Source organism: Porites lutea, chromosome 12 (genome assembly GCF_958299795.1).
Source record: "Porites lutea chromosome 12, jaPorLute2.1, whole genome shotgun sequence".
Classification (NCBI taxonomy): Eukaryota; Metazoa; Cnidaria; class Anthozoa; order Scleractinia; family Poritidae; genus Porites; species Porites lutea.
The window spans coordinates 23,256,088-23,280,525 of record NC_133212.1 but is presented as its reverse complement, the minus strand read 5'-3'; the positions used below and the strand labels follow the sequence as shown (position 1 = coordinate 23,280,525).

The 24,438-nt window shown below is 39.1% G+C and overlaps 2 protein-coding genes across 2 annotated transcripts in view; both read right to left on the bottom strand.

Annotated features, from left to right (window-relative positions):
- Positions 1-2,829: 2,829 nt before the first annotated feature.
- LOC140921473 (uncharacterized) lies at positions 2,830-15,926 on the bottom strand. Its single transcript, XM_073371477.1, has 19 exons — positions 15,537-15,926; positions 15,088-15,231; positions 14,410-14,583; positions 13,646-13,750; positions 12,940-13,008; positions 12,478-12,678; positions 12,099-12,347; positions 11,268-11,337; positions 10,480-10,563; positions 9,606-9,753; positions 9,225-9,357; positions 8,530-8,637; positions 7,866-8,009; positions 7,241-7,576; positions 6,641-6,970; positions 6,166-6,405; positions 5,837-5,959; positions 5,526-5,621; positions 2,830-5,257 (listed from the first exon to the last, which is right to left on the bottom strand). Exons 1-19 carry the CDS (start codon positions 15,825-15,827, stop codon positions 3,545-3,547), a joined length of 4,758 nt encoding a protein of 1,585 aa, XP_073227578.1. The 5' UTR covers positions 15,828-15,926; the 3' UTR covers positions 2,830-3,544.
- Positions 15,927-22,402: 6,476 nt separating this feature from the next.
- The window catches only part of LOC140921452 (L-tyrosine decarboxylase-like), a 14,406-nt gene continuing 12,370 nt past the window's right edge, over positions 22,403-24,438 (bottom strand). Inside the window, exon 13 of the mRNA XM_073371451.1 lies at positions 22,403-23,404. Within this exon, the coding sequence (XP_073227552.1) occupies positions 23,132-23,404 (273 nt within the window). The 3' untranslated portion in view covers positions 22,403-23,131. The remainder of the gene's footprint in view (positions 23,405-24,438) is intronic.

Here is a 24,438-nt window from a genome sequence, read left to right as displayed (position 1 = left end):
TCCTCAGTGCCATGCAACTATACTTTGTCTCTAAGAAAAGACTTCTAAGGTTAAGTTTTACTATCTCAAATAAGGGAAAGATTGATTTTGAATTGAAGAAGAATTTTCTACAATTACTTGAATCCATGACATTTGAAAGACACGTTTTTATGCATTAGAAAAAGCTTTGACAAACTCAAGAAATTAAAACTGAAGACAGACCACTCGCTGGGCCAGAAACTAATGAGTTCTTCTATTATTAAATCTCCTTTGATTGCTTCATTTCTTAATACATATCAATTAGTGGAACAAGACAGAAACTTAACAATGACTATATATTTTGCACATCAAACCACCCAATCAAATTCTTACAGTCATAAGCATGTTTAACCACAATTCTTTTCATATTGGTCGAGGTTTCTTTTTCTGCGTGGGGTGAGATGGCGTAAGTCACCAATTCAAAAGCGTTGGGGTTGAAATTAGCTACTCTGACATAAAGAGTATCAAAGATACCATAGAACTTGAAATATTTATGATGTTTCGTCTTTAACTGGCAAGACAAAAGTAATTCAGGGTACGAAAGCAATACTATCAATTCAACTCGATTTTGAATATTAAAAAAACTAAAATTATGAAAACACAATAAAATGTTGTTTTGTTTTCTCAATGGAAGCGGAAATAATCATCCGCAATTGGGTCATTAGTTGGCGTTTATGAACTTGCCACTGCAGCTTTCACGACAGATTTGAATAATGTTGTGAATAAAAATGTCAGTCTAAAATATACAGTAAGAACTTCCTGTTTTGTCTTCACGCATTCAAAAACTAAAATGGTTTTAAACCATTAAAAGCGAGCCTTACCCCCAGCATTATTCATGCAGAATACTATGGAAATAAATTCTAACAATAGAAGAATGTTTCTTTGAAGCGAGCTTGTTGGTAGCTTGCCTAGCAAGCGATTCCGCGCGAGCTCGTTGAGAAACTTGGAATTAATGAGAGCGGAAAAAGGAAGAAAGGGTGGAGGTCCCTTTCCACCCCCTTCCCCACCCTCCTTCTCCACGTTTTCGAGCTCATTTCAGCTTTTTCAACGAACAGTCGCGCAGGTTTATTGGTTAAAGGTGCTAAGAACATGGTTTCCAAGGTGAAACCCCTTTTAATATATAGATTTAGCCAGGGCTAAAAGCGAAGCTCTTGTTAATAAAACTTGTAAACAAAAAAAATTAAATCGTCTAATGCTAAACGGGGAGGCCAATGGAAATGGCATCAATAGATCTAATTAGCAAAAAAACAAATTGCACGTGCAGCACACTTTTTTTTCTAATTAGCAAAACAACAAAATTTGCACGTGCAGCACGCTTTTCGTCCTTCTTTGCCGTTGTTTTGCACAACTACAACGCTGTTTTGTAGGACTAAACGTCAAACTTCCTAGTTGCACATTATTTTTATGGAGGAATTCTTACCCAATTGTCTCCTGTGTTGATGTTCGCTTTTATTTTTCACTGCCGCTCAGTTTCACCTTGCTGGCCACTAGCATTTCTCATTGTCTCACAGCCGCTTTGAATTTTCATGTTTTTCTTCCTACAAAATTCTTCTCTTTTGTTCTCAGAAACTAGCTCTAGCTCAGTTTCTCTGTTATCCACGTGAGTGTAAACATCAAAAATAACGTTGAAAAAGACACGACTTTGTTGTTGTTTTTTCTTTCTAAACGTCCGGGCGGCCATGCGATTTCTTTCTAAATAAAACCTTGAGTTGCATTTGGGTTGCCATACCTGTTAATTGAATTATTTTACATTAGTATGTCTGTGGTGCGGACGGACGGTCGGGCGGTCGGTCGGTGTACGGTCACGTGATTACCAAATTTTCTCGGATGGGTAGTTTACCACATTTTTTTACCCATGGTGCTCCGCTGCGCGCTTCGCGCGAGAGCTCCGCTATAAAGCGAAACGGGGTGAGACGAAGTAAAACTCAGAAATTCATTCGGAAACGGGAACGTCAAAAAAGTAATTCACCATTTTCACCGAGATGGATCGACTCATTTATATACAGAGACAGAGAGAAAACAACTGGAACCATTGTCTGGTAAGTATGTAAATGAGGTGATCAGAATCCAAGTTTTGTACCTGCATGTTTAGTGAGCAAAACAATAACTTTGCACGTGCAGCACACTTTTTTTGTACATTTTTTTGTCGTCACTCCACGACTACGACGTGAAAAAGCCTAATTTAACGTTTTATAAAAGACATAAACAAGCTTGGAAACTTGGATATGGTTCCTAGGAATTCAACTCCAACAGAGTTCGTCTACACCTGACAAGGTGAGTGAGCTGGAATAATCGCGATGAAGATTGAAAGAACGCAAATTTGCTTTAATTATACGGGAAGTTTTCGCCTCCGTCAGCACTGTTCTCGGATCATAAGGTTCCTACTGCATGTTCGTTTTAGGGCAAATTGGGTCTTATAAAACGGTCCGTTAGTAGAAAGTTCATTGTAGTGTCATAGGTAGACTGAATATGTCATCACCAGTTACCATTTAAACACCACGATGACTCAGTGCCACTGCGTTCAATCAGAATTCGCAACTCGTGTGAATCTTATTTTTACTGAAATTGTGTCTATCCATACATTACATAAAATAACAACAAATTTTGATGGCAAGGAAAAATAAAATCATGAAGAGGCTTGGTAGCCACAACTGCTTAAGTACGAAGTTACATTCGACCAGAGAATGAATGAGAACACTAGCGAAACAAGAGAAAACAAACGCAGGCTCGGTAGCATTATTAAGGTGGCTCGCAACGATTTGTAGCATTTTCATTTAATTCAATGGATCAATGTTACATCACTAAAATAAATGCTTAACTATTAATGGATTGAAAAATTTTTTTTTTTTGAAATTGCAAGTTACAATAGCAATAGTATAACCTGTTAAAGCGCACCCTAATTTTAGCTTTTCAGATAACTCACAACAGTAACTTGGATAATATCTTTTAGAATCATACGTGTATAAACGCGCCGCAAAATGCACAATAATACGCTTATATTTATATATGGTTAATTAGTTCCGTGCTGAGCTTGTTTGAAATGTCTCTTAAACTAAACAATCGTCCAGTGTACACGGTGCACGTGATATGATAGCCAGTACGTCGTTTACCACTTATAGTATAGTTCTATATCCGATAACCCTAGCAGCGATTGTCACCGCAGAGGTGGAGCAGTAAATGTTTAAGTTCAAGGCCATGGTTTTAGCAATTTGTTAAGCGGGCAAGTCAAGCTTTGAACATTATCTGCGACTCTTATGGAATATGTTTATTAAAATGTTGTGATGTGACGTGTCCTTAAGACTCTTCCGCGCACCGCAATAGTGAGATCATTGAGATGTATTTTTTCTTCTCGTGCCTACAACCCCGGACAAAATAGCTGCGACACCTGGTTGGTCTTCCCGTCCTCCCCCGTCACAAATTTGAAATCGGAGGGGGGGGTGGGGGGCGGGGGCAAGCCCAAAAAATTGCAAGTGTCCCAAGTTTTTTTGACCGGGGTTGTAGGTTACAGCATTCATATTTTTGGAGACTAAAGTACTGTAGTTGGCATTTCACTATTGTATCTCCTTGTCGTTCCATTGTATAATTTAGGGCGTACCTTTGAGTAATCTGGAGGTTTATTGAAAGATATACTTCGTTGTCGTTTTTCAACTGAGTTTTCGCCAGTGTTTGCCTCACTCACTGTAGAAATTCGTGATTTTACGTGAGTGTAGTCGTTTTTGAAATGAGGAATCTTCTTAACACTTGTTTTTGGTTTATAACTGCCTGAGCCTGTGTCTATTTTTGATTGAGCGTTCCATTTTAATTTGCCGAATCCATTTTTTTTGCGTCTTCTTCTCCTCTTTTTGGAACCACCTCTTCCATTTGTTCTAGTTGTGTTGTTGTTGTTGTTTATCACATCATCAGTGTTGTCGTCATCGTCGTCAAATTCGTCGTCGTCACCAAATTCATCATCACCTTCATCATCTTCGTCATTCACCCCAATGTGTCTGTCCTTGCCTTCTTCGTTTGCGTCATCCTCTTGCCTTTTTAACTCTTTTTTCGCGTTGTTGTGCCCTAATCCCTTATCATTAAGGTTATTTGCGTTGTCAACAATTTCATCTTTATTGACGCCGACCGCTGGCAAGGAATCCGTCTTTTCATTAGTCTTCCCCCCTCCTCTGCTTGTATCTTTAAACATCGAATCCGAACTGATCTTCTTATCCGCCTTTGTCTTACCATTCTCTCCTGTATTATTGCCGCCTTCTCCGTTGATTTTAGTGCCTGTATTTTCTGCTCTGTTCCCAGTCTTCTCTTTTTGTTTCTCTTTATCGTCCGCTTTATCCTTTTCTTCTTCACTAGCATCCTCAAAAAGCCACCTTGATACCTTTCTATGGCGTGTTTTTTTCTCGTCCTTTGGCTTGTCTCCATTGTCATCTTTTGAGTATTCCGAGTTTTGTTCTTTGTTTTCTTTACCCTTTGCAAATTCTTCATTTTCATCCTCTTGATTTTTCTGACCATTGTTAACCTGCTTTTCTCTTATGTCTTTAACGTCCTTAGTTTTATTGCCCTCCTCCGCTTTATCATTTCCCTGATTTACGGATAGTGCAACGTGCGTTAATGACACTTTACGACTTGTCCCAGGGCTGGTTTTGAGAGTTGCCGCTACTCTGCCCTCACCAACTGTATCTGTTTTATCTTGACCAGGAGACGAACGATTTGATCCAGTCCCAGGCGTTATATCTTTAGTCGTTTTCTCGTTATCTTTCAGTGAAACACCCCTAATGCCGTTGCTAGCTTTTCTTAGTATGTTCTTAAGGAGATCTTTGTCATCATCCCCTGTCTTGCTTATTTTCCTAGACGTTTTGATCTCCTGGTTTTCATAACTGGTTCTTGCTTTTGGACTGTCTTTGCCGTCTTTCTTTGGAATGTTGTCTTTTGGTCTCAAATCGTTGTGTCTAGTCTCGCTATCTTTCCGTAACGTTTCCTTCTCAGGGTTTGTATCTTCATTTGTTAATTCCAACTCGTCTTTAACCAGCCAAGACCCAGCAGGACCAAGGGAAGACTTCTTCTTTGACCTGTCTTGCGTCGTAACCGCAGCAGTAATTTTCCCGGATGTAGTTTTGGATGTCCCGTATGGATTGGATGTCTTTGGTTGGTTGATCGTCTCCCTGGAGTCATCTGGGTTTTCTGGAGGAACGGGCGTGGGTGGCGTCTCAATCAGTATTATTCCTTGCAAGTTGGGGGACTTTTTAACTAAATTCTGAAAAGAAAAGATTTGAGACTGTTTAGTCCCAATAAGGACAAAATAGCTGTCCGTGGTGCTTTCACGCGGGTGATGTGAAGGTGGATGTAATCCGTTGTGAGTTGATCGCAAAGTCTGTTAGTCAGTTTCAAATGATAGATACAAAATGACTCATACAAAGAAGAGTTTTTTTGGTTCTGCTTTGCAGTTGTGCCTGTTTCTAATTATAGACAGCTGGAAAAGCACAAGAATAGTCTTTAAACTGTACATCAACTTTAATTTGTACCTCTCCTGATGTAGGACTTTGTTGTGTTTTCACCGCGCGCCCTGGCATTTTAAGTCCTTCCAGTTCCTTGCGCAGTCTTTGGATTTCTTCTTCTCTCTGATGAGAACAATTGCAAAATGAATTTTAGAAGAGTAGGCACCTTTATGAGTAGAAATCTAAAAATAGACTGAAGTAATAACGCTCTACGACAGTTATTAGTGGTAGGACGGACGCACCAAGTTGATGCGCTCCTTCTATTTGTCTAAAGAAACAATTTAAGTTAAAAGAAGAGTCAAATTTGCTTTTATGCAATACTTTGATAACAGTATTACCTGTGCTAGTGTTGTCTTCAGTTTTGTTAAGTCTTCAGGGGATGGTACTACAGACAATCGTGAACCCCGCCTTACTCTTTGAGAACCTGGACCAAGAGTGGACCTCCGCATCCCAGTATCCACCTAGAAGAGAGGAATACGTATACTTTGAATTAACCACTTTTGTCAAGCGGAGAGTACAACAATAGGTGTGCCTATTCAAAATTATTCTCTTTCAGTTTCTCAATATTACACTCCCAGATTTTGTGTATTTTACAAAACTAAGCGTTAGACGCTTTCCTTGAATTGTGTCTTTCAGCGTCTTAACCCCGTAGAACTAAAGCATTTACCTTGCTTTTTATATGCGAGTAGTCAACCGCTTCACTAAAGATCCTGACTTTATTGGCGGCGCGCCGGAATCGTTTGTTTTTATCAGAACCCTGTGAGCTCTCCAAGTCACTGACATTCCCGTCGCTGAACATGCTGTCACCATCGTCCGGGTCCCACGGATAATCTTCATCGTCTTCTGTTTGTGTCCCGTTGGTTTTTACGGTACGATTATGTCCAAGATTGCTTAGCTGGGAGTTTTTCTAAAAAACAAAGGGGGAAAATGAAACGTTACATTAAATTATAATTCAAACAAACGACGACGGCGGATTGCCTTATTTTTCATGATATGTCATGTTAGGGTTCTTTCTCGAACTTGCTTTATGATAGAAGAATGTCGGCAACTTGGTCATTTCAGGAAATCTTTCGCAATCCCCTCTCCCGCGCGCGCGGCAAAAAAAAGGAAAATAAAACAACGTAGTTTGCGTGTTACAATACCTCTCTGAGCTCATTCCTCAGGTTGACAATCTCTGCATCTCTATCTTGCGCGATACCTCCTATATAAAACTCAGCTTTAGTCTGCCCTCCTCCGCCTCCACTCGATCGCACCTGGGACCCACAGCAAAACGTTCGTAGGCACGAATACAAGTTCCAGAAAGGAAAACACAAACAACACGAAATACAACATGCCGACGAGCATGCAAAACATGGGCAGAATTTTGCGCAGGCCGCACCTCTTGTGCTTGCGTATTTAGTGGTGTCCGCTGACTCCTCTCCAATGGGCAACGTTTTCGTTCGTTTCCGTCTTCTGCAGCTCAAGCGAAAAATCTGTTCAAAAAAGCAAACACACAAAGAAACAAAATTTAATTGATAAAAAAGTACGACGAAATCCAGTTTACAGCTTCTCTAAACACGCACTGGTCCATATAGACCTGACTCTGCTGAGGAAATTCCTTTTAAATTTATTATTATTATTTTTTTCACAAATGTTTTGTTCTTTGCAGTTGTCGACTTCTGAGACCAGAGAAAATTTTCCTTAATAACATAATTCTTAATAGCACGTACCTTCTAATAACATTTCCAAGGAACTTCACTCACCTTGTTCACAAATAGAAGTACAAGGATCGTTGTTGTAGCAACAGTAATCAGCACACCGATTACCCCATAATACGCACTTGGATACATAGTTGTTGCGAAAGCCACAATGGAACCGCATAAACAAAAGAGAACCACAACAAACATGCAGGACACGCAGTGTTGAGTGTCATTTATAGCTGGAATGAAGACGCGTCTTGTCTGCCAAGCGAGAAACCCGCCAATAAGGAGAGTAAGCACTTTGAACACGAGGATTATCACCAACCATAGGGTCAGGTCTGCGCAGTCGCAGTGCTCGACGACTTCAATCTCTGCCCGGAATGTATCGGCAGTTATCGGCTGAAAAAAAGGATTGAATCGCTGAGTTCCCTATACTGTGACTTGTTAACGTTTAGCGTTCCATGAAATACAAAAAAAGGAAAATTTGTTATTATTCTTTACCGGTGTAAATGAAAAGAAAAACGGGGGATAAGTAGAAGCTAAGAGAGAGACAGATTACTACGTTCAACTGAGATAACAAAGTTGCACAGGTAACCTTACTTTAAAGCAGAACGGGAAACCACTTCTTAATCAGTTAAAGGGGGTTTTTATGATTCATTTGCGCGCATGCGTTTTATAAACCACCCACCTCAAAACATTTGTACTCCGGTTGTGATCTGACTTGCTTAAGAATTCGAAAAAGTGGGTCTGTTCCTTCCCAGCATGCTAAGATTATAATGTCGACGATTAAAAGGAGGACGAGAATGCCCAGCATCCAGAACAGCATAACGTTCTGTGAAACAAGAAATCACACGTTAAATTGTGAAAAATAAAAAATTTCCAATCACATCAAATTTAACACTTACTTCGATCACGGACACGAACGTAACGCATACCTATGTGTAGTTACCTGTACGCACCATTCATGGATTGATTCATGGTGCTCGGTCATATTAAAAGTGTGTTATTTTTTTATATAATATCAAACAAAGCAGCATAGCTGATACTACTTAGAAATTTTAACTTTGCAAGACATCAACACGACAACAAAAGTACACAGTCAAACAGAGCAACTCTTAGGAATAAAGTTAGGGATAGCTGGCTGGTAAAAGTGATACGCCAACTCTGTCGATGGGCTTCATGTCTTGAACGCAAACCCATTGAATCACGCCATATTAATGCTTTTACTTGGCCTCCTTTGTTTGGAAACTGAACTGACAATAGTGATTGTCACTGGGGCCTTGCATCGCCGTTCACCTATCACAACTAACGCTCTCAATGATTTAAGTAACGAATTCAATAAAATACATTACCCGACTTCTGACGAATCTGTCTTTCAGAACACTGTAAGCCATCCATAGCTTAGCGGTCACTCCACCCACTGACAGTGTAAAGCCGATTGCAAATGTCCATGAACGAGCCTGTAACGAACAATAATAACTTGAATATGAAGGCCAACTTTAATAATAAATTAAATATAAATATTGAAAGGACAGAAACTAGTTAAATTTGATCATTCGAAATTCAAGGAAGTTTTCTTTATCTACAGATGTTAAGTACTGGTAGTACGGTGGTAAAATAGGAGAAAAATGCGCAGCAGCCACAGACATAAAGATAAAGGATATTTGCTCAATGGTAAGTTTGAAACTAGTAAACGTAATTCCGTAAAATGCAAAAAATGGATATGATTAGCCATTGTAAAGTGTGCATGAAAGTTGAAACTCGCACTATGAAACAGTTTGGGAAGCATTATCTCTTCTTCTACCTTTTACAGTGTCAGGAAAAAACTACTTCTTCATCTTTATTTGTATTTTGCGTGTTACTTTTAAGATTTAGCCTGATTATACTTGGACAAGCATGCGCTATAAGCCATCCTTAACTGAGTACGACTTGTCGAATTGCACTGTGGGACTGTTCTTGAGGACAGATCTCGACCCAGTCTCCCATAATGTGATTCGACTCAATATCAGCCCTACCCTGACGGGAAACCTTCTTGGTCAATACTTACCCTACAAAATTTTGTTACTGTGTCCGGGGAAACGAGTGAGTAATCAAAGCCGTAAAGAATGACTGTGACGTAGTTCAAAATACAGCCTACAATAATCAGCATGCTAATGACTGGACCAGAGTTAAGAACAAGTCTGAAAAACAATTAATTATTATTAATAACATGTTTTGAACCAGTGTTGATGCAAAATTTCGGTTGGAGTGGAGGGGTGGGGGGGGGGGGGGTGAAAAAAGTGCATTACTTTATGGTCTGTGCAGGAAGATGGTGATATATAATAAGTAACCTGTCCTGTAACTTGATAAAGCATTTTTATCACTTAGAGTTTAAAAAGAAATGTGCAAAATGGGATGTTGCAAGCTCGCTGTAGAATGCCATACTTACTTTTTCTTGAAGTTTAAAGCCAAAACTAAGAGGCAGAGCAAAGCGTAAGCGATCCCAACGGAAGCAAACCCGATCAGCACAAAAAACAAAGTCCTGTCAATTGTACGGTAAATGTATTTCTCTGTGGTCTTGGTGTAGGGAGTGCCAGCTGAAATTTCAAAAGACATTTCGAATTGAATAACTTTAGATCCATAGTTTTTTTTACTGCTAAACCGCAGGTCATGAGCAACTTTGGGCGTTAGCAGTAAAAGGTATTGGTTTCACCAGAGTAGGACACACAACCTCGTTCCCAGGGTTCCAGGAGAGGACCCTCGGAACAAGTTTGTAGGACATGTTTTGTGGCGCGCGCTACCTTTCAGATCCCATATCCAAACACCAATTTTAACCAAAAAAATGTTGAGATAACTAAGTACGCTGAAGTGTCCCTAACGTTAAGCATGAATTTCTTCCTGGGCTGTTTCTACTTGACTCGTGGACTTAGTAGTCTTAGTAGGAAACTTGATTTTTTTATGAACGAGTACACCTACTTACTTTTCAAGGTCAATAATAATTCAGAAGAGTACTGTAAAAACCGCGCTGACTATAGCGGCAATCATGGTTTGAATATTTGATTCCAATTTCTGTGTAAGTGGCGAGCTGTTCATTTGCATAACTTCAATAAATAATACCCCTTCACCACTGATCAATTGAGGTTTCTAGGTAGTTGTTCACCTACCCTTCCCTTCAGTCAACCGGCAATAACGCTTACTTTTCACTTAGGGCAAAATTGTGACTTAGGGGAGGGGTAGGTGGTCAGTTACCCAGAAACTTCAGTTGCCGGCCTTCTAAGTATACAGTATATAGAGAGTCACATTTAGAAATAAAAACGACTTACCAAACCAGTGTATTTCGGACGATGCAGTAAATTCATTTGTTTCCACGTTGAATGAACCCGCTTGGACTGTCTTAAAATTACCATCTATCAATTGAGAATGCAATTAATATCTTAGTTCCATCAATCCGCTCTATTGAGCTGACTTGGCAATGCATGGCTTTTTTAATAGTTACATAATAATACAACTTGCAAATTTGAGGAGTAATGTTACTCTTAACTCCAGCCTAAGCATGCTGAGTTAGGGTGGATTTACACTGTCGCGAAATTTTTTTTCGTGCGTACGCACGTAAATTTTACGAGCGTAAATAAAATGAGATTTATTTCGAAAGAAATAAATGGTTTTATGCTGGATGTGACTGATCAATATTGTATTTCTCCAGCTACCAGCAAAGGAGGGTTTTCCTGTCATCCGAGTGATTTGTCACGAAGTGTCATTTTTGTCACGGGTCATGCAAGTCACGGAAGCGAGGCACAAGGTCTCCTTCCTCGCGTTACAAGACAGACAGAAACATTTTTGGCAAAATAAAGGTAATGAATGAAAGGCCCCGCGTAAAAGTTAAAGTTGAGCGAAGTTCAACTTTAACGTGTTCGCGTTCCCTTCCAAACATTGCCTCTATTTTATTTAAGCGCGTAAAATCTACGTGTGTACGGACGTAAAAATTACGCGACACTGGAAATCCACCTGAAGGGAATTTAACAACGAAGCCATTCTTTTTACAAAGAAACGATATATCTGTTGTTCAGCGTATGCTCAAGAGTGCATGATGTAAATTCATGTGGCTTCTTACCTTGTATCACGATTTGCCTCAATACAATTCCGTTTCTTCTGTCACCATTCTGATAATACCTAACTCGTGCCTTAACAAAAACAAAAATAAATTCAAAAACTGGATAAGAATTAAGACTTAATTTGTGAAAAGTTTGAACCCAGGAGTCATTTCAAAAGTAGGTTGAGTTTGATCGTCCGGGTGAACGTAGTCCTGAATAGGACTGTTGTTGTTCACAGTGACTGGCGTTTCGACAACCTGTGCGGTGGTCATCTTCAGAGTCAAAGTGAGTTGTATCACGTCAGTTGATGGTATAACATCGCGACGTAATTGACCAATCAGATCAATAACCAGAGTATAATAACATCAACTGACGTGAAACAACTCACTTTGACCCTGAAGATGACTACCGCACAGGTTGTCGAAACGTCAGTCACTGTCAACAACCACAGTCCTATTCAGGACTACGTTAACCCGGACGATCAAACTCAACCTACTTTTGAATTAAGACTTTGTAGCCAATAAATTATAACTTAAATTAACTTATTATAATTTATTCACTCTTGATTCTCATAGCATGAGAAAACGGCCGACATTTGGCGGCACCACTACAGGCTCGTCGAGAAAACAAAACAGGCTTTTATTGTCACTCGCCGTTTTTTGGGGAAAGTTTGTCGGCTAGGTTCGTCGAGAAATGACGTTTGAGCAACGAGGGCAGAAATTCAATACTGATGACGTGTCACTACCTAAATCTGGGTAGTGCTTCTGATTGGATGGAGTAAATTTTTAACCAACTATTTTTATTCATCCCAAATTCTCTCTGTCTGTCCCCCATATTCCCTCTTGCCTTACCCCAATGCTCGGGGTTAGAAAATCAAGGTTCTGCGCATGTCTCCTAAAGATAGCTGTGGCATTCACATCCCCGTATGTAAGATTTTCTAAGGATTTTCCTTGTCTCAGGAGTTCATCCCTTGAATTCTGCAAGACAAATGCTATCGACCATAGGGCGTCATAAACGTCTAGGGCGTTACTGCTCCTGTTTGATGTGTCACTGCCATTGTCAACTTTAGCTCGATAGTCATTGATTATTTGAGACCCATTCTGTGAAAAGAAAAAAGAACACTGTTCGAACAAAGCCTTTTTCGTAGACTTACCTATTGTAAATATGGAGTACAATGAACGATCGATTGTATTGAGCACTTGTTTAAAGATATTGACCCAAAACGCTTACCTTTTTGGCATGATTGTAATATCGACTTCTTGGATTGATCACAAAAGTGTGATAAAAGGAAAAATGGTTCTGTATCTGGCATTTCATTTCTAAATCAGAACAAGCTAACTCCTCGTTTTTGCCCGGTATCCACCAATTGTTGTTGTAGCTGTTCACCAACATCCAAACATAATGAGGACCGTACATCTTTTGCTGGTAAGCCTTTCAAAATGGAAATAGAAGGGAAATTTAGACATGAGTAAACAGCGAGTATGAGTACATTTGAAGCCCGTCAGAACGTCTTTAGAACAATCCTGTTGAGGAGACTAAAGGGATAAACCTGGCGTACAATTTCGCGTCTCGCTCAACTCCATACTCAATCTGTGCAATTTACTGATTAAGTCTAAATAGCTGCCACTTGTATAGCTGTACTTATGATTTCATTCACAGTCTTAATATTAGACCAAGACGGTAATTGTTTACCTCGCAAATCATCTTTCTTGCAACTGCATTATGGTCAAACATTCCAAGTATTACGTGAATTCCTTTGTCCTGAGAGAAAGAGAGAGTTAATTGACGAACAAAATATTTGCGTGGGAGGGGTGAGTGGTGGGACCTATTTACATACTGGCCTGAGTAAAAGACAGAAAGGCACTCCCCAGAGTAGCAGTAAATGTTGGGTAATGAGTAGAGCGCCATTGATCCTATGTATTTTTTTAAGTAGCAAGTGTAAACTGCCAAAAAAAACCCTTTTCATTCTCTCTGCTGAGCGCCTTGTTTGGTTTCTTTGAATTCCCTTTATCCACACCAAAGAGGACTTTATATCTTCCTTTCCAGTTGTCTAAACTTAGTTCCTATTATCGCCACCTCTACTGTGTTCCGATGTTTCTTGTTTAGAAAGATCTTTGTATGAACACACACCAACAAAACATTAAACGGACAAGAAAAGACGAATTTGACTGGCTGTTTAGCGACCAGACTCAAATGGGTTATGCGCACATCTTTTGATTGCCTTAGCGAACACTCAACGCATTCCTTGCCAGGAAAGAGATAACTGAAAAGTAATTGATCCATAAATTGGGGCAAATGAAACGATCTTGGTTTTTTTAGTCGATCTTTTTCAACTATTGGCTGATGAAACAAATGACAAACACTTGGTTCGAAGGGAAGGTCAAACCAAAACTGTTACCTTTATTGTCCTGATCGCTCGCTTTGGATCATTGGCTTGCAGTCTTATTTCAGCCAGCACTTTGATGTTGTTTTTCCTCAGCCTGTCTGTTAGTTGATTAGAAAGCTGAAGGACAAAAAGAATATATCAGATCTCAGATTTATGCTATTCGACAATCAAAAGATCAAGTGTTGACATCGTGGCATGGTGGGATGAGGTCGTATGGGGGAGGGATGGCACAGTGCGCTGGTTAAGCCAGTGTGCTGGTTCATTTTTGGGCTTGACCTTTATTTCGTAAGGCTCTCAGGGTTCTTCTTCCGCCGCCAAAGAAAAAAATAAATGAAGGAATGAATGAATAAATAATTAAATAGATAAATAAAACATCGCATACAGTCGAACCCCGTTAATATACGGACACTGAAGGGTCAAAGGATGTGTTCGTATTAGAGGGGTGTAGGTATTAAGTGGTTGAATTTAGAGAAAATATGAGGGCTTTCTTTTTCAAGGAACAAATCAAACTGTCCCTAATAACGGGGTGTCTCTAAAGCGGGGTTTGACTATTCCAATCCGATCCAGGATTCAAAGGCCACATGTTGATCAAATGTTATCAGTCTTTCAGACTGTTTTGTAGTGCTTTCGTAAAATGAGTCGATTTATTATCTTTTCATTTCTAATGCACTGTTTTTCCGTAGACTTCTGTCTGTAAATCTGGTCCTTAGTCTGTCCGGCCATTCTCTTCGTTAAAACACTGTTTAATAATCCGGGATTAATTTCCTCAATATTACCTTAAGATATTGAACGCTATCTCCGTAGATGATTCCAACTTCATCCCAGCCATACTCCTTGACGAATTCTATTCTCGGTGCATCCAACGAAGCAATAGACGTTGACGTACGAAAGAAGTTGGGATACAAATCTCGTCTGATTGCAAGATCCACATCAGTCGTGCCGTAGGAAAACTAAAATGGAGAAAAGAGCGTTTTTGTTACGGGAAATGATTGACCAGCAAGAGGTCACTTCAGCTTTGTTGGTGCTGTGACTCCACCACCGCCAAAGTGATACCATTGGAGTTCAGATTCAAAAGTACAAAAAATAATGTCTTCAAGCCAGAACAGTACACATTGAACTCGCACCGCAACAGTTTTGAATCTCTTTTTTCGGGCAGGCCTCAAAAGGTTTTTTAATGCTCAGATCAGCTACGGATCTGCGATGGCCGTTTATTTGGTCAGATTCAAGAGAAAGAGAAAAAGGAACAATGTGCTTCCAAATGGAATAAGCACAAGTATGATTGCGTGGCAGAGCAAAATATTGAAATATTGAATCTCCTCCTCTCGGTCAAACCCGGGAGGAAAAAGATAACTCTTTCAAAACACAAGTTCCAGAATTGATGACTACAGTAATAAGCAGATACCGTGACAGACCTCACAACGTCAATGAGCTACAAAGCGTTGTGTTCTACATACTTGTAGTAGACCAACTTCTGGAATCCCAGCATACGCTGCCACTGACTTGGCTAATGAATCTGTCCCCGGTCCCAATAACATGATTTTCTTTGGCTCCTTGGTGAGGAATTCCTGGAGAACTTTCTGTCCAAACCCGAAGCTACCCTTTGGAAAAACGAAGTTCTTTAGTGTCATTACGAAAAAAAATTTCCTTGTATCTGTATGATACAAGTTCCCTCCCATCAACATGACATGACTTGCATTGACTTTTATCTAGATGATACAAGTCCCCTCCATTCCCCATGCCTTGTACAATGTATGTGGAGGGATTGGGAAGTGGGGAACAGAGAGGTCCAAACCTCTCTCTTCCCGTACCTTCACTGCAGCCATCACAGATTGGAGTCCGATTTCACTGGGTTAAATGAAGCGTCTACAAGCTAACAAATGAATAGAAAACTGCAGTCTCTTACTTGCGTCGAATTGACCACCAGCTCCACTTGGTACCCTGGCAGTATTTCAGTGTTGTTGTTAATCTCGTCTATAGCTTGTTGTGCCATAGGTAGGCTTCCGTATCCACTTTTCACCCCGAGATCGAAAAAAGCTCCAATGTAAAGCCTGGTTAGTTGCACTGTGGTGGCGTTACTGCTGCTATTTGTTGGAATGCTTGCGTTGGTGGTATTTGTAGAGTTTCCTAGTTGCGCGGTACTAAAATTAACGCAAAAAATGACGACGAAAATTGTGGCCAAAAAAAGATTCTTCATGGTTTGATCTACAAGAAAAAACACAAAGGCTCGTAATTGGACCTCTCGCCCGCATGTTTAAAACAGCAATTATAAAGAATACGTTTTATTCTGGAAACCGAAACGAGCTGATTTCACTGAAGCAATTACAAGCCCGACTTTTACGTTGGTTTAAAACCACCTTGTACAGGTATTAGTCAGTAGCTTACATTGTAGTACTAGTCAGTTACAGATAGTTTAATAGACAGTTTATAAACAGGAAGTCTTATTAAACAATTTTCATTTGAGTTAACAATCCACAGTTTTAGGTCAATGGCTCAGTCTTGAATCATGGAGCCGTGATGCTGAGTTAGCTACGTTGAGTCGAAGACAGCGTACTCGAAGTTAAACTTTCACAGTCGTTAACTTAGAGAATGTAGCCGTAACTACTTTTTAAGCAAGTTCACAACGGATTACGGTGCTAAATGGTCCCCTGCTGAAATACGCCGACAATTGACATAAACTGCCTCTTGTGACTGATAAAAACTAAGAACAGTTGCACTTACTAAAAAACCAGTCAGATTGTCAAATCGGATAGAGCCGAGGACATCCCAAAATGATAAAGCGTTCCCTCGTGACTGAAAGTTCCTTGGTTTTATTTTGGGTCACTATTGCATGGCAAAATCACCGCTCGCCATATGATTCAATCAAAATTCAACTTAACCAATAGCTTTCAGTGTTTTCCGTGACGGACGTGATTGTAACTCATTGACAGTAGTATGTGAACAATAAGACGTATATCGCAAATGAAAGCTAAGAAGGTTGAAAGCACGAATACGTGCAATGCAAAAACTCAGTTCAGAAGCCACGAGTTTATCATTTCAGAATATAACACAAATCTTATTTGTATTTTGTTTTATCAATTTTGGCAATGAGCAAAGCACCTTTCAGTGTTTATAATGACAGGTAAGGTGGTCTATATGTTAAGGACATTCTTTCTTAGGGGCTCGAGTGAATGTTATGGTAACCATATCATAAGGTGATATGTAAACTAGAGCTTTCAGGTAAGTAATATCTGTTTGCATAGAGCTTGTGATCACAGATCTAGGCCTGAGATTGGTCACTTAAGCAGTGGCTAGAGCCTCTGAATTGCACGCAAGAAATACTACAGTCCCATTGATACCTTAAGCCTTTCCTTTATCATTGATCCTTTAACAAAAACAATCCTTTTTATCCTTAAACTAAAGGGTTTGATTCCAAGTGTCTTTTAGTTAAAACACCGTTTTGTCAAACAAGGAAAAAGAACTTTCATGACTTATGCATGTTGTCGCTTATGTAATAAAGGCATTATATATGGACAGTTAATGGCCTTGGAGCGTTATGAAGGACACACAGAGAGAAACGGGTTTTGGAAAAAAATTGATTTACTTGTACAGTTTTAACTGATTGTAACTGTGACTTACAGTTATCACTTTCGTTTTCGGATTCAAGCAATCTTGCACAAAATAAATGGGAAATTTAGACTCCTCCGCCCCCTCCAAATGAAATGGGAAAATGGCGCGTTTTGCCCTTCGCGCTGCTTCATCCTTGTTTTGAGGGTTGGGGGTTTGCTGTTCCGTTTTATTCTGTCCAACATTTTTGCTTGCTTTACTGGCCCCTAAGCAACAGCCACATCCTGATAAACCAGTGGCTAACGGGCTACCTTTTTGATAAAACGTACTGCTAGTATATTACATCGAGGGAGCGACAGGCGTTGTTGAACAGATATTGCTTAAGGCTGAGATCAAGGGCGACTTCGGGCCTCAGTCGTTGGTAGATCAAACTATAGCCAAGATACGTTGGAATTCAGTTTGACAGTTAAAGTGACAACTACAACTTATTCTTGGCAAGAAAGAAATGCTTTTGTTGAAAGGGACAGCTTATTTCTGACTTTTTCAACCCAACTGTAATCTTAATTTGTTCTTAAAAGTGGATTGTTTCTCCTATTTCTTGAGTGAATTAAACAAAGCTGTGTTATCGACTACCAGGATTTGTATATTGTCGTAAAGTACAAAACTTAAACCGATTTACAAGCTTATAAATTGTTTAAGAGATAAACTGTACGTACCGATGTCTTGCATTGATTGATCAGTCACCGTTAAATTTCAAGTTCATGACCGATTCAGAGAGGGTGCTTAATATCTGTTCAAGTACTTTTGGTAGTTAACACTTTTATTTAGTTTCCTATATCTCTTTCACAGAATAATGTACACATCATTCCTTTTGACTTAACAGAGATTTACATAATTAACTTGCTTTTGACGCCATTTAGTGTCTTTACATCAAACATTAATTTAAAGAAATGCTTGTATGTGACATTTTCTATTATCTTTTCAGAAATGTCAAATACTCTCACACAAAGCTTTCCTAATAGCTGACCCTGATTTAACTTTACAAAAGCAGCTTAATCGTATTTACGGCAGAGCTCGGATTAACCAGGCTTACGTACGTTGGTCTTGGTAAAGCTCTCACAGACGTCAGCCTCTCTCAAGTAGAGCATGCACCTTTGGCAGAAATTGAGCAAAAGAGTTATCCTGCTATAAAATGTTCTGCGTGACTTAAGCTCAAACCAAGCGTGTTGATTGCCGTAACTGCATGTCTAAAAACTTCATTACGTGTAAAAATGTTTGTTTAGGGTCTCGTGACAAGTTTCTTTTTGGAAAACGTTCGTCACGTAATCAGCCGATGGTGGTTTAAGAAATACCCTCTGAGCTGATATAGCTAATGTGTTTGAAGTTTGCATCGCAAATTTTATTTGTAAGTTTTACAAACAGTAAAGTGGGAGCTATGGTCTGGTAATTACGGCCGACGGAAATAAGGGGCGTATGTTATAGTCGGCCATTAAATTAACCAATTTGTCTTATTACCGTAGCTCTTACGGTGGAAGAGTATAATCGTTAAGCTTTTCCGCCTTTTTTCCGTGTGGTTAGCTCAGTTACTACTGCTGACAGTGCAGCAACAAGTAGATTTTCTTGCTGCACGTTCTAAAGTTTTACTTAGTCAGTGGGACAAAAATATTAACTAAGACGAGCAAGACGTAGCCCTGGGTAAGCAAAATATGAGAGCTTCTTGACCAAGGGACAAGCTGGAGTTCAAGTTTTTCAAGCCCTATGTAATCTTTGAACAAGCTCTCTCAGTCGTCCCCGAAATATACATGAATATTCTAGAAAAGCCCCATTTTGTTTAATATTTTAAAAATAAATGTTACCACATGAAAGAACTAAAAGTACTGAAACTAAAATGATTTCATTTGAATGGTCATAGGTCGAGAAGGTACAACACTATTTTGTCTCTTTTAGCCTTTCAGAAATTCGGACGTGGCTAACAACTAATTAAAAACTTTGCTATGTTTAACGAACCTAGCATTCAAAAGCATTAACACACATACAGAAAAAACATCCAACGAAGTTAACGCTCTGAACAGCCTCATGAAATCAGACCTAAACAATTTCGTAATAACTGGACATAAAACGATATAAGACGTTTCTTCAGCTTTGTAAATACTCAGTTAGTTCTTGTCTTCTTGTTAAAAACTTAGTGACGTCACTCTTTTGCGTCAGACATAATCGTTAACTTCACTGAAGATCAATATGTTATGCATAAGGATTAATTTTTGTGTTTCTTCTAGAAAATGTTAACAACAACACAGCTGATCATAACTCCTTGAGACTGCACTGTATTTGTTTAATTATTTCGTCGTCATGACATCAATATCACTCATTTTGTTAGACTGAAATGTCATTCGTCTCTTCGTGATGTTTACCGCCGCAGGTGACTTTCAATACCCATAATCCCACTGGAAGTCCTTCCACTAAGAAATTTGGAACATCTCACCACTTTTGACCCATTTCTCACTGCTTTTCCCGTCTCTAGGTTCAGAATCTCACATTTTTTTGCCTTTTGGAGGTTGACAAGTCTGACATTGTGGGGACGCATGGCGTAAATAGATGTTATCAAGAAAAAAAAAACAGCGTCTCTAACTTCGCGCAGCAGAAGTATGGAGAAGGGAAAAAACTTCTCGGAGTAGGGACGAAGAACCGAAAATAAACAATCAGCACTTCTTAAGAGTGTTGAGCCCTTAAGAGTCCGACTAGTATCCATTATTACGACATCAAATGTAACTCAAACTTTTCGAGTCGGGCGAAATCGTATTGGACCGCAACAGTTGGTGTAACCATCCAAATGAAACCTCTTCTGCAGTACTGTAGTACTTTCTCATGGTATCATTTTTTTCTTTTAATAGTTTACAACATGAAATTTGTAATTTCCTGAATTTGTGTTAACTCGTGCTCTCTTGGCAACAATTCTCCCTGCTGCTGAGTTCATTTTTATTCCTAAGACTGAACTGACTGGCTGTACGGTCACTTCAAAGCGTTTACGCTCAATGATAACGGAGCCCAGTGTACATGACAGATCTTTTCCTGTGCCCCTGAGTCCAATGATTATAATACAACGCAATAACTTGGTGTTAAAATCGTCCTTGCTTGACGATTGAGTTCTTCTTGGTGTTTCGTTGTTGCAAACTACGACAAATGCATCTGTGGGTCAGGCTTTGTTCAACAGTTTCTACACCAAGTCCGGCCAGCTTTCTTTAATTTCATTATCAACAGAAAACTTTTCGTTTACAGTTGATCTCCAGACCACAAGCGTAAAGCCGCAAGTTATTGTTCCAAAAATTAAAAAGATAAATCCGAAGACGATCAACACAAAAGCTATTTCATCGGCCACGTTCAAGCAAACTTTGGGTCCATGTGTTTCGCCGTAACACATAAAACCGTAACTTAGATATATCGTCGCCTGAGCGAAGAAAAGAAAAACGCTTACGACAAGTCCGCATACTCCAAGGTCGACCATTTCCAAACAAACAAAGAGTTAGTACGTGCGCATAAGTTCCTGTTTTCTTGCCCTGCAGCCTTTGATTCAGTTACAGAGCGATTATATCTTTTCAATATGCAAGAGTGTCCTTAACTGGACGACCATTCATCGCCTAATGAGCAGTCAACACATTCTATCAAGATATCATTGTGCAAATGTTCCTTGATATTGGAAATACTAAATTAATGCGACAGCACTATTGAGGGAAACAATCATTTAAAACTCGCAGCTGCAAGAAAAATTTGTCGAAATAATTTTTATGGTTTTAAATTTTCCATATTAGAAGATTCCCTGAAGGGAAAATCCACCTGGTTTTTTATTGGCTCACAGGGGTGCGCCGTTGAGTCGTTTGATAACCTTTTTGCTACTAGTAAAAGACAATTTTCTATTTTTATTTTTATATTTTTAAAGAAATCGTTAAGCCTTGTCTTCAACAAAACAATCAGAGTCCATATCGAGGCGGCTGTGTTTGACAAATACAAGTCTAATACAACACGTATTCCCCTCAGTGTAGAGATAAACGCCCATGTTTTTAAAAACGACTTGTCAAGAAAGATGAAAGACTTGAGGTTAATTCCGACCGTGCGTCAAATTTCAAGATCATACAAACATAAATCGCACTATTAAACTGTCGACTTCTCTTGTGAATATTCTTATACTTTGCATCTGTTAGATGAGGTTGTTGCCATGGGGAGGAAAGGAAGTGGCGAAATGAAAAATTATGTTGTAAACTCCGCAAGCACGTACGCTCAATGAGTATAATTATGATCATGAATTTGCGCACGATTATAAACTAAACTGCTTCTGAGAAAATTTAGCCTATTAAAATATATCAAGCTAAGTTCTTTATTTTAGTTTACTAACTGAAACATCTTTCTAAAGTTTTTATATTTTATCAAGTTAATATTGTTGAGGTTTTCGTGACAGAACTACTCTAATATGTTATTTATTGTGTGTTACAAACTAGTCGAAGGAAATTGGCTACCATGAAATAGATAATTTTGCTTTTAAAAAATTAAGATAATATTATATTTTTTCTCTCAAGAAAGTACTTAATAATTCTTTTTGGAACCAACGGCGGGAAAAATAACGGGGGTAGGCGTTGTTGTACGGATTATTAATTGCTCCAGGCGATAATACAGATAATAAAATAATCAAAATATATTTGTTGCGAGCCTTGGCGAGTTGCAACACTATTTTTGACGCAGGATATGACCGTGGGAGGTCTGGGCACTTTGTATTTGATAAAAATCGGGAATTGCGAAAGTATGAAATGAAGAAAGTAAGTAAGTAAGCAGGTACGTCAGTAAAGAAAGATACAAATAAATTACAGTCAAAATACTTGAGGGTTTGATTCATTACTAAGAAATGACTTCTATTTAGTCAAGGGACTTCCCGAGTGGGAGATCCCATGAGATAGCACAGCGCATGCGTTAACGGGTTGCATTGTTGGAATCAAAATTTTCCTTTCACGAGAAATGGTTCAAAAAAACAGCGTGGACGAAAGAGCCGGTCAAAAGGTCTACTATACCCACACAGAGGCGAAAAAAAAAGTAACTAAGCGAAAGCTGAAAGAATATTGAGTGGCAGTAAAACTGGAAACCGTTGGTTTATATCAAAATCCTGTAGAGTATAATTATAATTAAAGACTTTAACCTAGTCGCATGACATTTTGCACTTATCAGGATTAAAGAGACATGGTATCTTTTCAGATTTTGTTCATTTATTTGTTACGGGATTATTCTCAGCATAGTTGTTATATACTCCTGTGAATCTACTGAACGTTATTGTCATATACTATTGTAATCTCTTGTGGACTTTTTTTTTAACCAAAATGGTCTTGAGATAAAATTATTCTACTGATGGTTTTATAGCTCAGAGTCATTCGATTAAATTATTCTACTGAGTTCGTTAAGCTAAATTGTAGCTTTGAACTATATATAGCGTGAGATGTCACAAAATTATCCTACCAATAAGCTGAGCAAAGATAACTTACCATCGTTAGGTCACCTAAATTATTCGAATTACTTTTTCCACTCGTATAGGTAGGTTGGCTTATTACTGTTTGTTTAAGTTGTTTTGCCAGTAGACTAACCAGTAGTAGCTAACAGTCATTTGATCAAATAATCCGGCTTCTGGTACTCCTTGTAGGCTAAACAATACACTGATCTTGCAGTAGTTCGATCATATTATTCTTATGGTTGGCTTTGCAATGGCCTAAAAGTATTATTTCAAACAAATTATTCTGACTTCTCGTAGGTTGAGCTATTGTTTATAAAACTTCCAGGATTCAATTCTCCTACTGGCCGTAGGCTAAGCTACAAAAATGTGCTTATCTTATTCCACAACATTTCTATAACCACTGGCGTGTTAGTTACTATCAAGACAAAAACGCGGAATGGCTCTAGGTGGTATTTAACCACATGAAGCGTTTAAGATACCACGGACTTGTTCAAAATTTCGCCATCAAACCAAATCTTCTGTTCTATCACAACAGGCGTTTTCACTTCCTTCCCATCAATTCCGATGAAATTTATCTCGTACTGGTTCGTTGGGTTTTGCAGAGGGTCAACAATCTTTCCTTCCGGGTCAAACTGGGGTGTTCCAGGCACATCCAAGAGCTCAGCATTCACACCTTGTTTGAGAATCATATCTTTGTCTTGAGATTCACCAAGACCGGAAGGGGCTTCTGCAAGACGTACAATCTAGGCGATGAAAAAGAAAAAAGACGACATCGTGACCAAAAGAGAGTACAGAAATAGTCTCTCACACAGCTGTTATTTGTCACGTCACGCAACGCTCCTCCCCAAATAAGGAGGAGAGGAGCTTGACGTTGAGTGACGGGCATGTTAGCAAACCATATAGTCGTGCAACATAAATTAATTGAGAACTGTGCGTGTGCATACTGAAATACTTTCCTCATGCTCTTTCTTTTCTGTACTTTTTACTCCTCGCTTGTTCTTTTCTGTCCTCACATGTACTTCTCTGTACCTATTCGTCCTTTCATGCCCTTACCAGTCGTTAAATGTCTAAAGTAGTCCTTTTTCTGTCTCAATTATTTTATGTAGCGCTAGCATGTAGTACTTGCGCGTGGAGAGACAAATAACCGCTGCGTAGAAAGGGCTCAGTGAGTCACTTGAATTTCACTTTGGGAAAGGTGGCCCCGATAGAAGAAGTAGTATAACCTATTCCAAAGTCCCTCACCGGAGTTGCAATGACGGGGGGTGGGACTTTTTGGGCTTGCTATACAAGGGGGCTTAGTCCTAAACTTTCAAGCAATCAAAGACGACATGATACATGCATGAATTTCTTTGTTTGAATGTAGCGATACACTATACTGTCTGCTTGCACTTGCCACGTACAATCAGACAAACGTGGTACTTAAGCACATTTAGCTTCCTTAGCCGTATGCAACTTTACGCAACGATTGAAATTGGAATTTGAAATGTTGAGAAAAAACCAGCAGTGACCTAAGACATTGTGCCTTCTGTGGTTTCGTGAGAGGAGGGCTGAGGTGGTGAGGGACTTGCTATAAACTTAAAGCTCAAGACGTGGTTAACTTGAGGGGGATTCTTAATAAAGCGTTTTCTTTAGGTGAAAAATTATGTCTAGGTGTCCATATAGATGAGACTCTTTCTTGGTACTTAAATTCTTGCAGCCCTTAGAGAAAAAAACATGTATATAATAATGTATAATTACGTCCATTTAAAAGCCTTTGACCTTACAGTAGTCAAACACT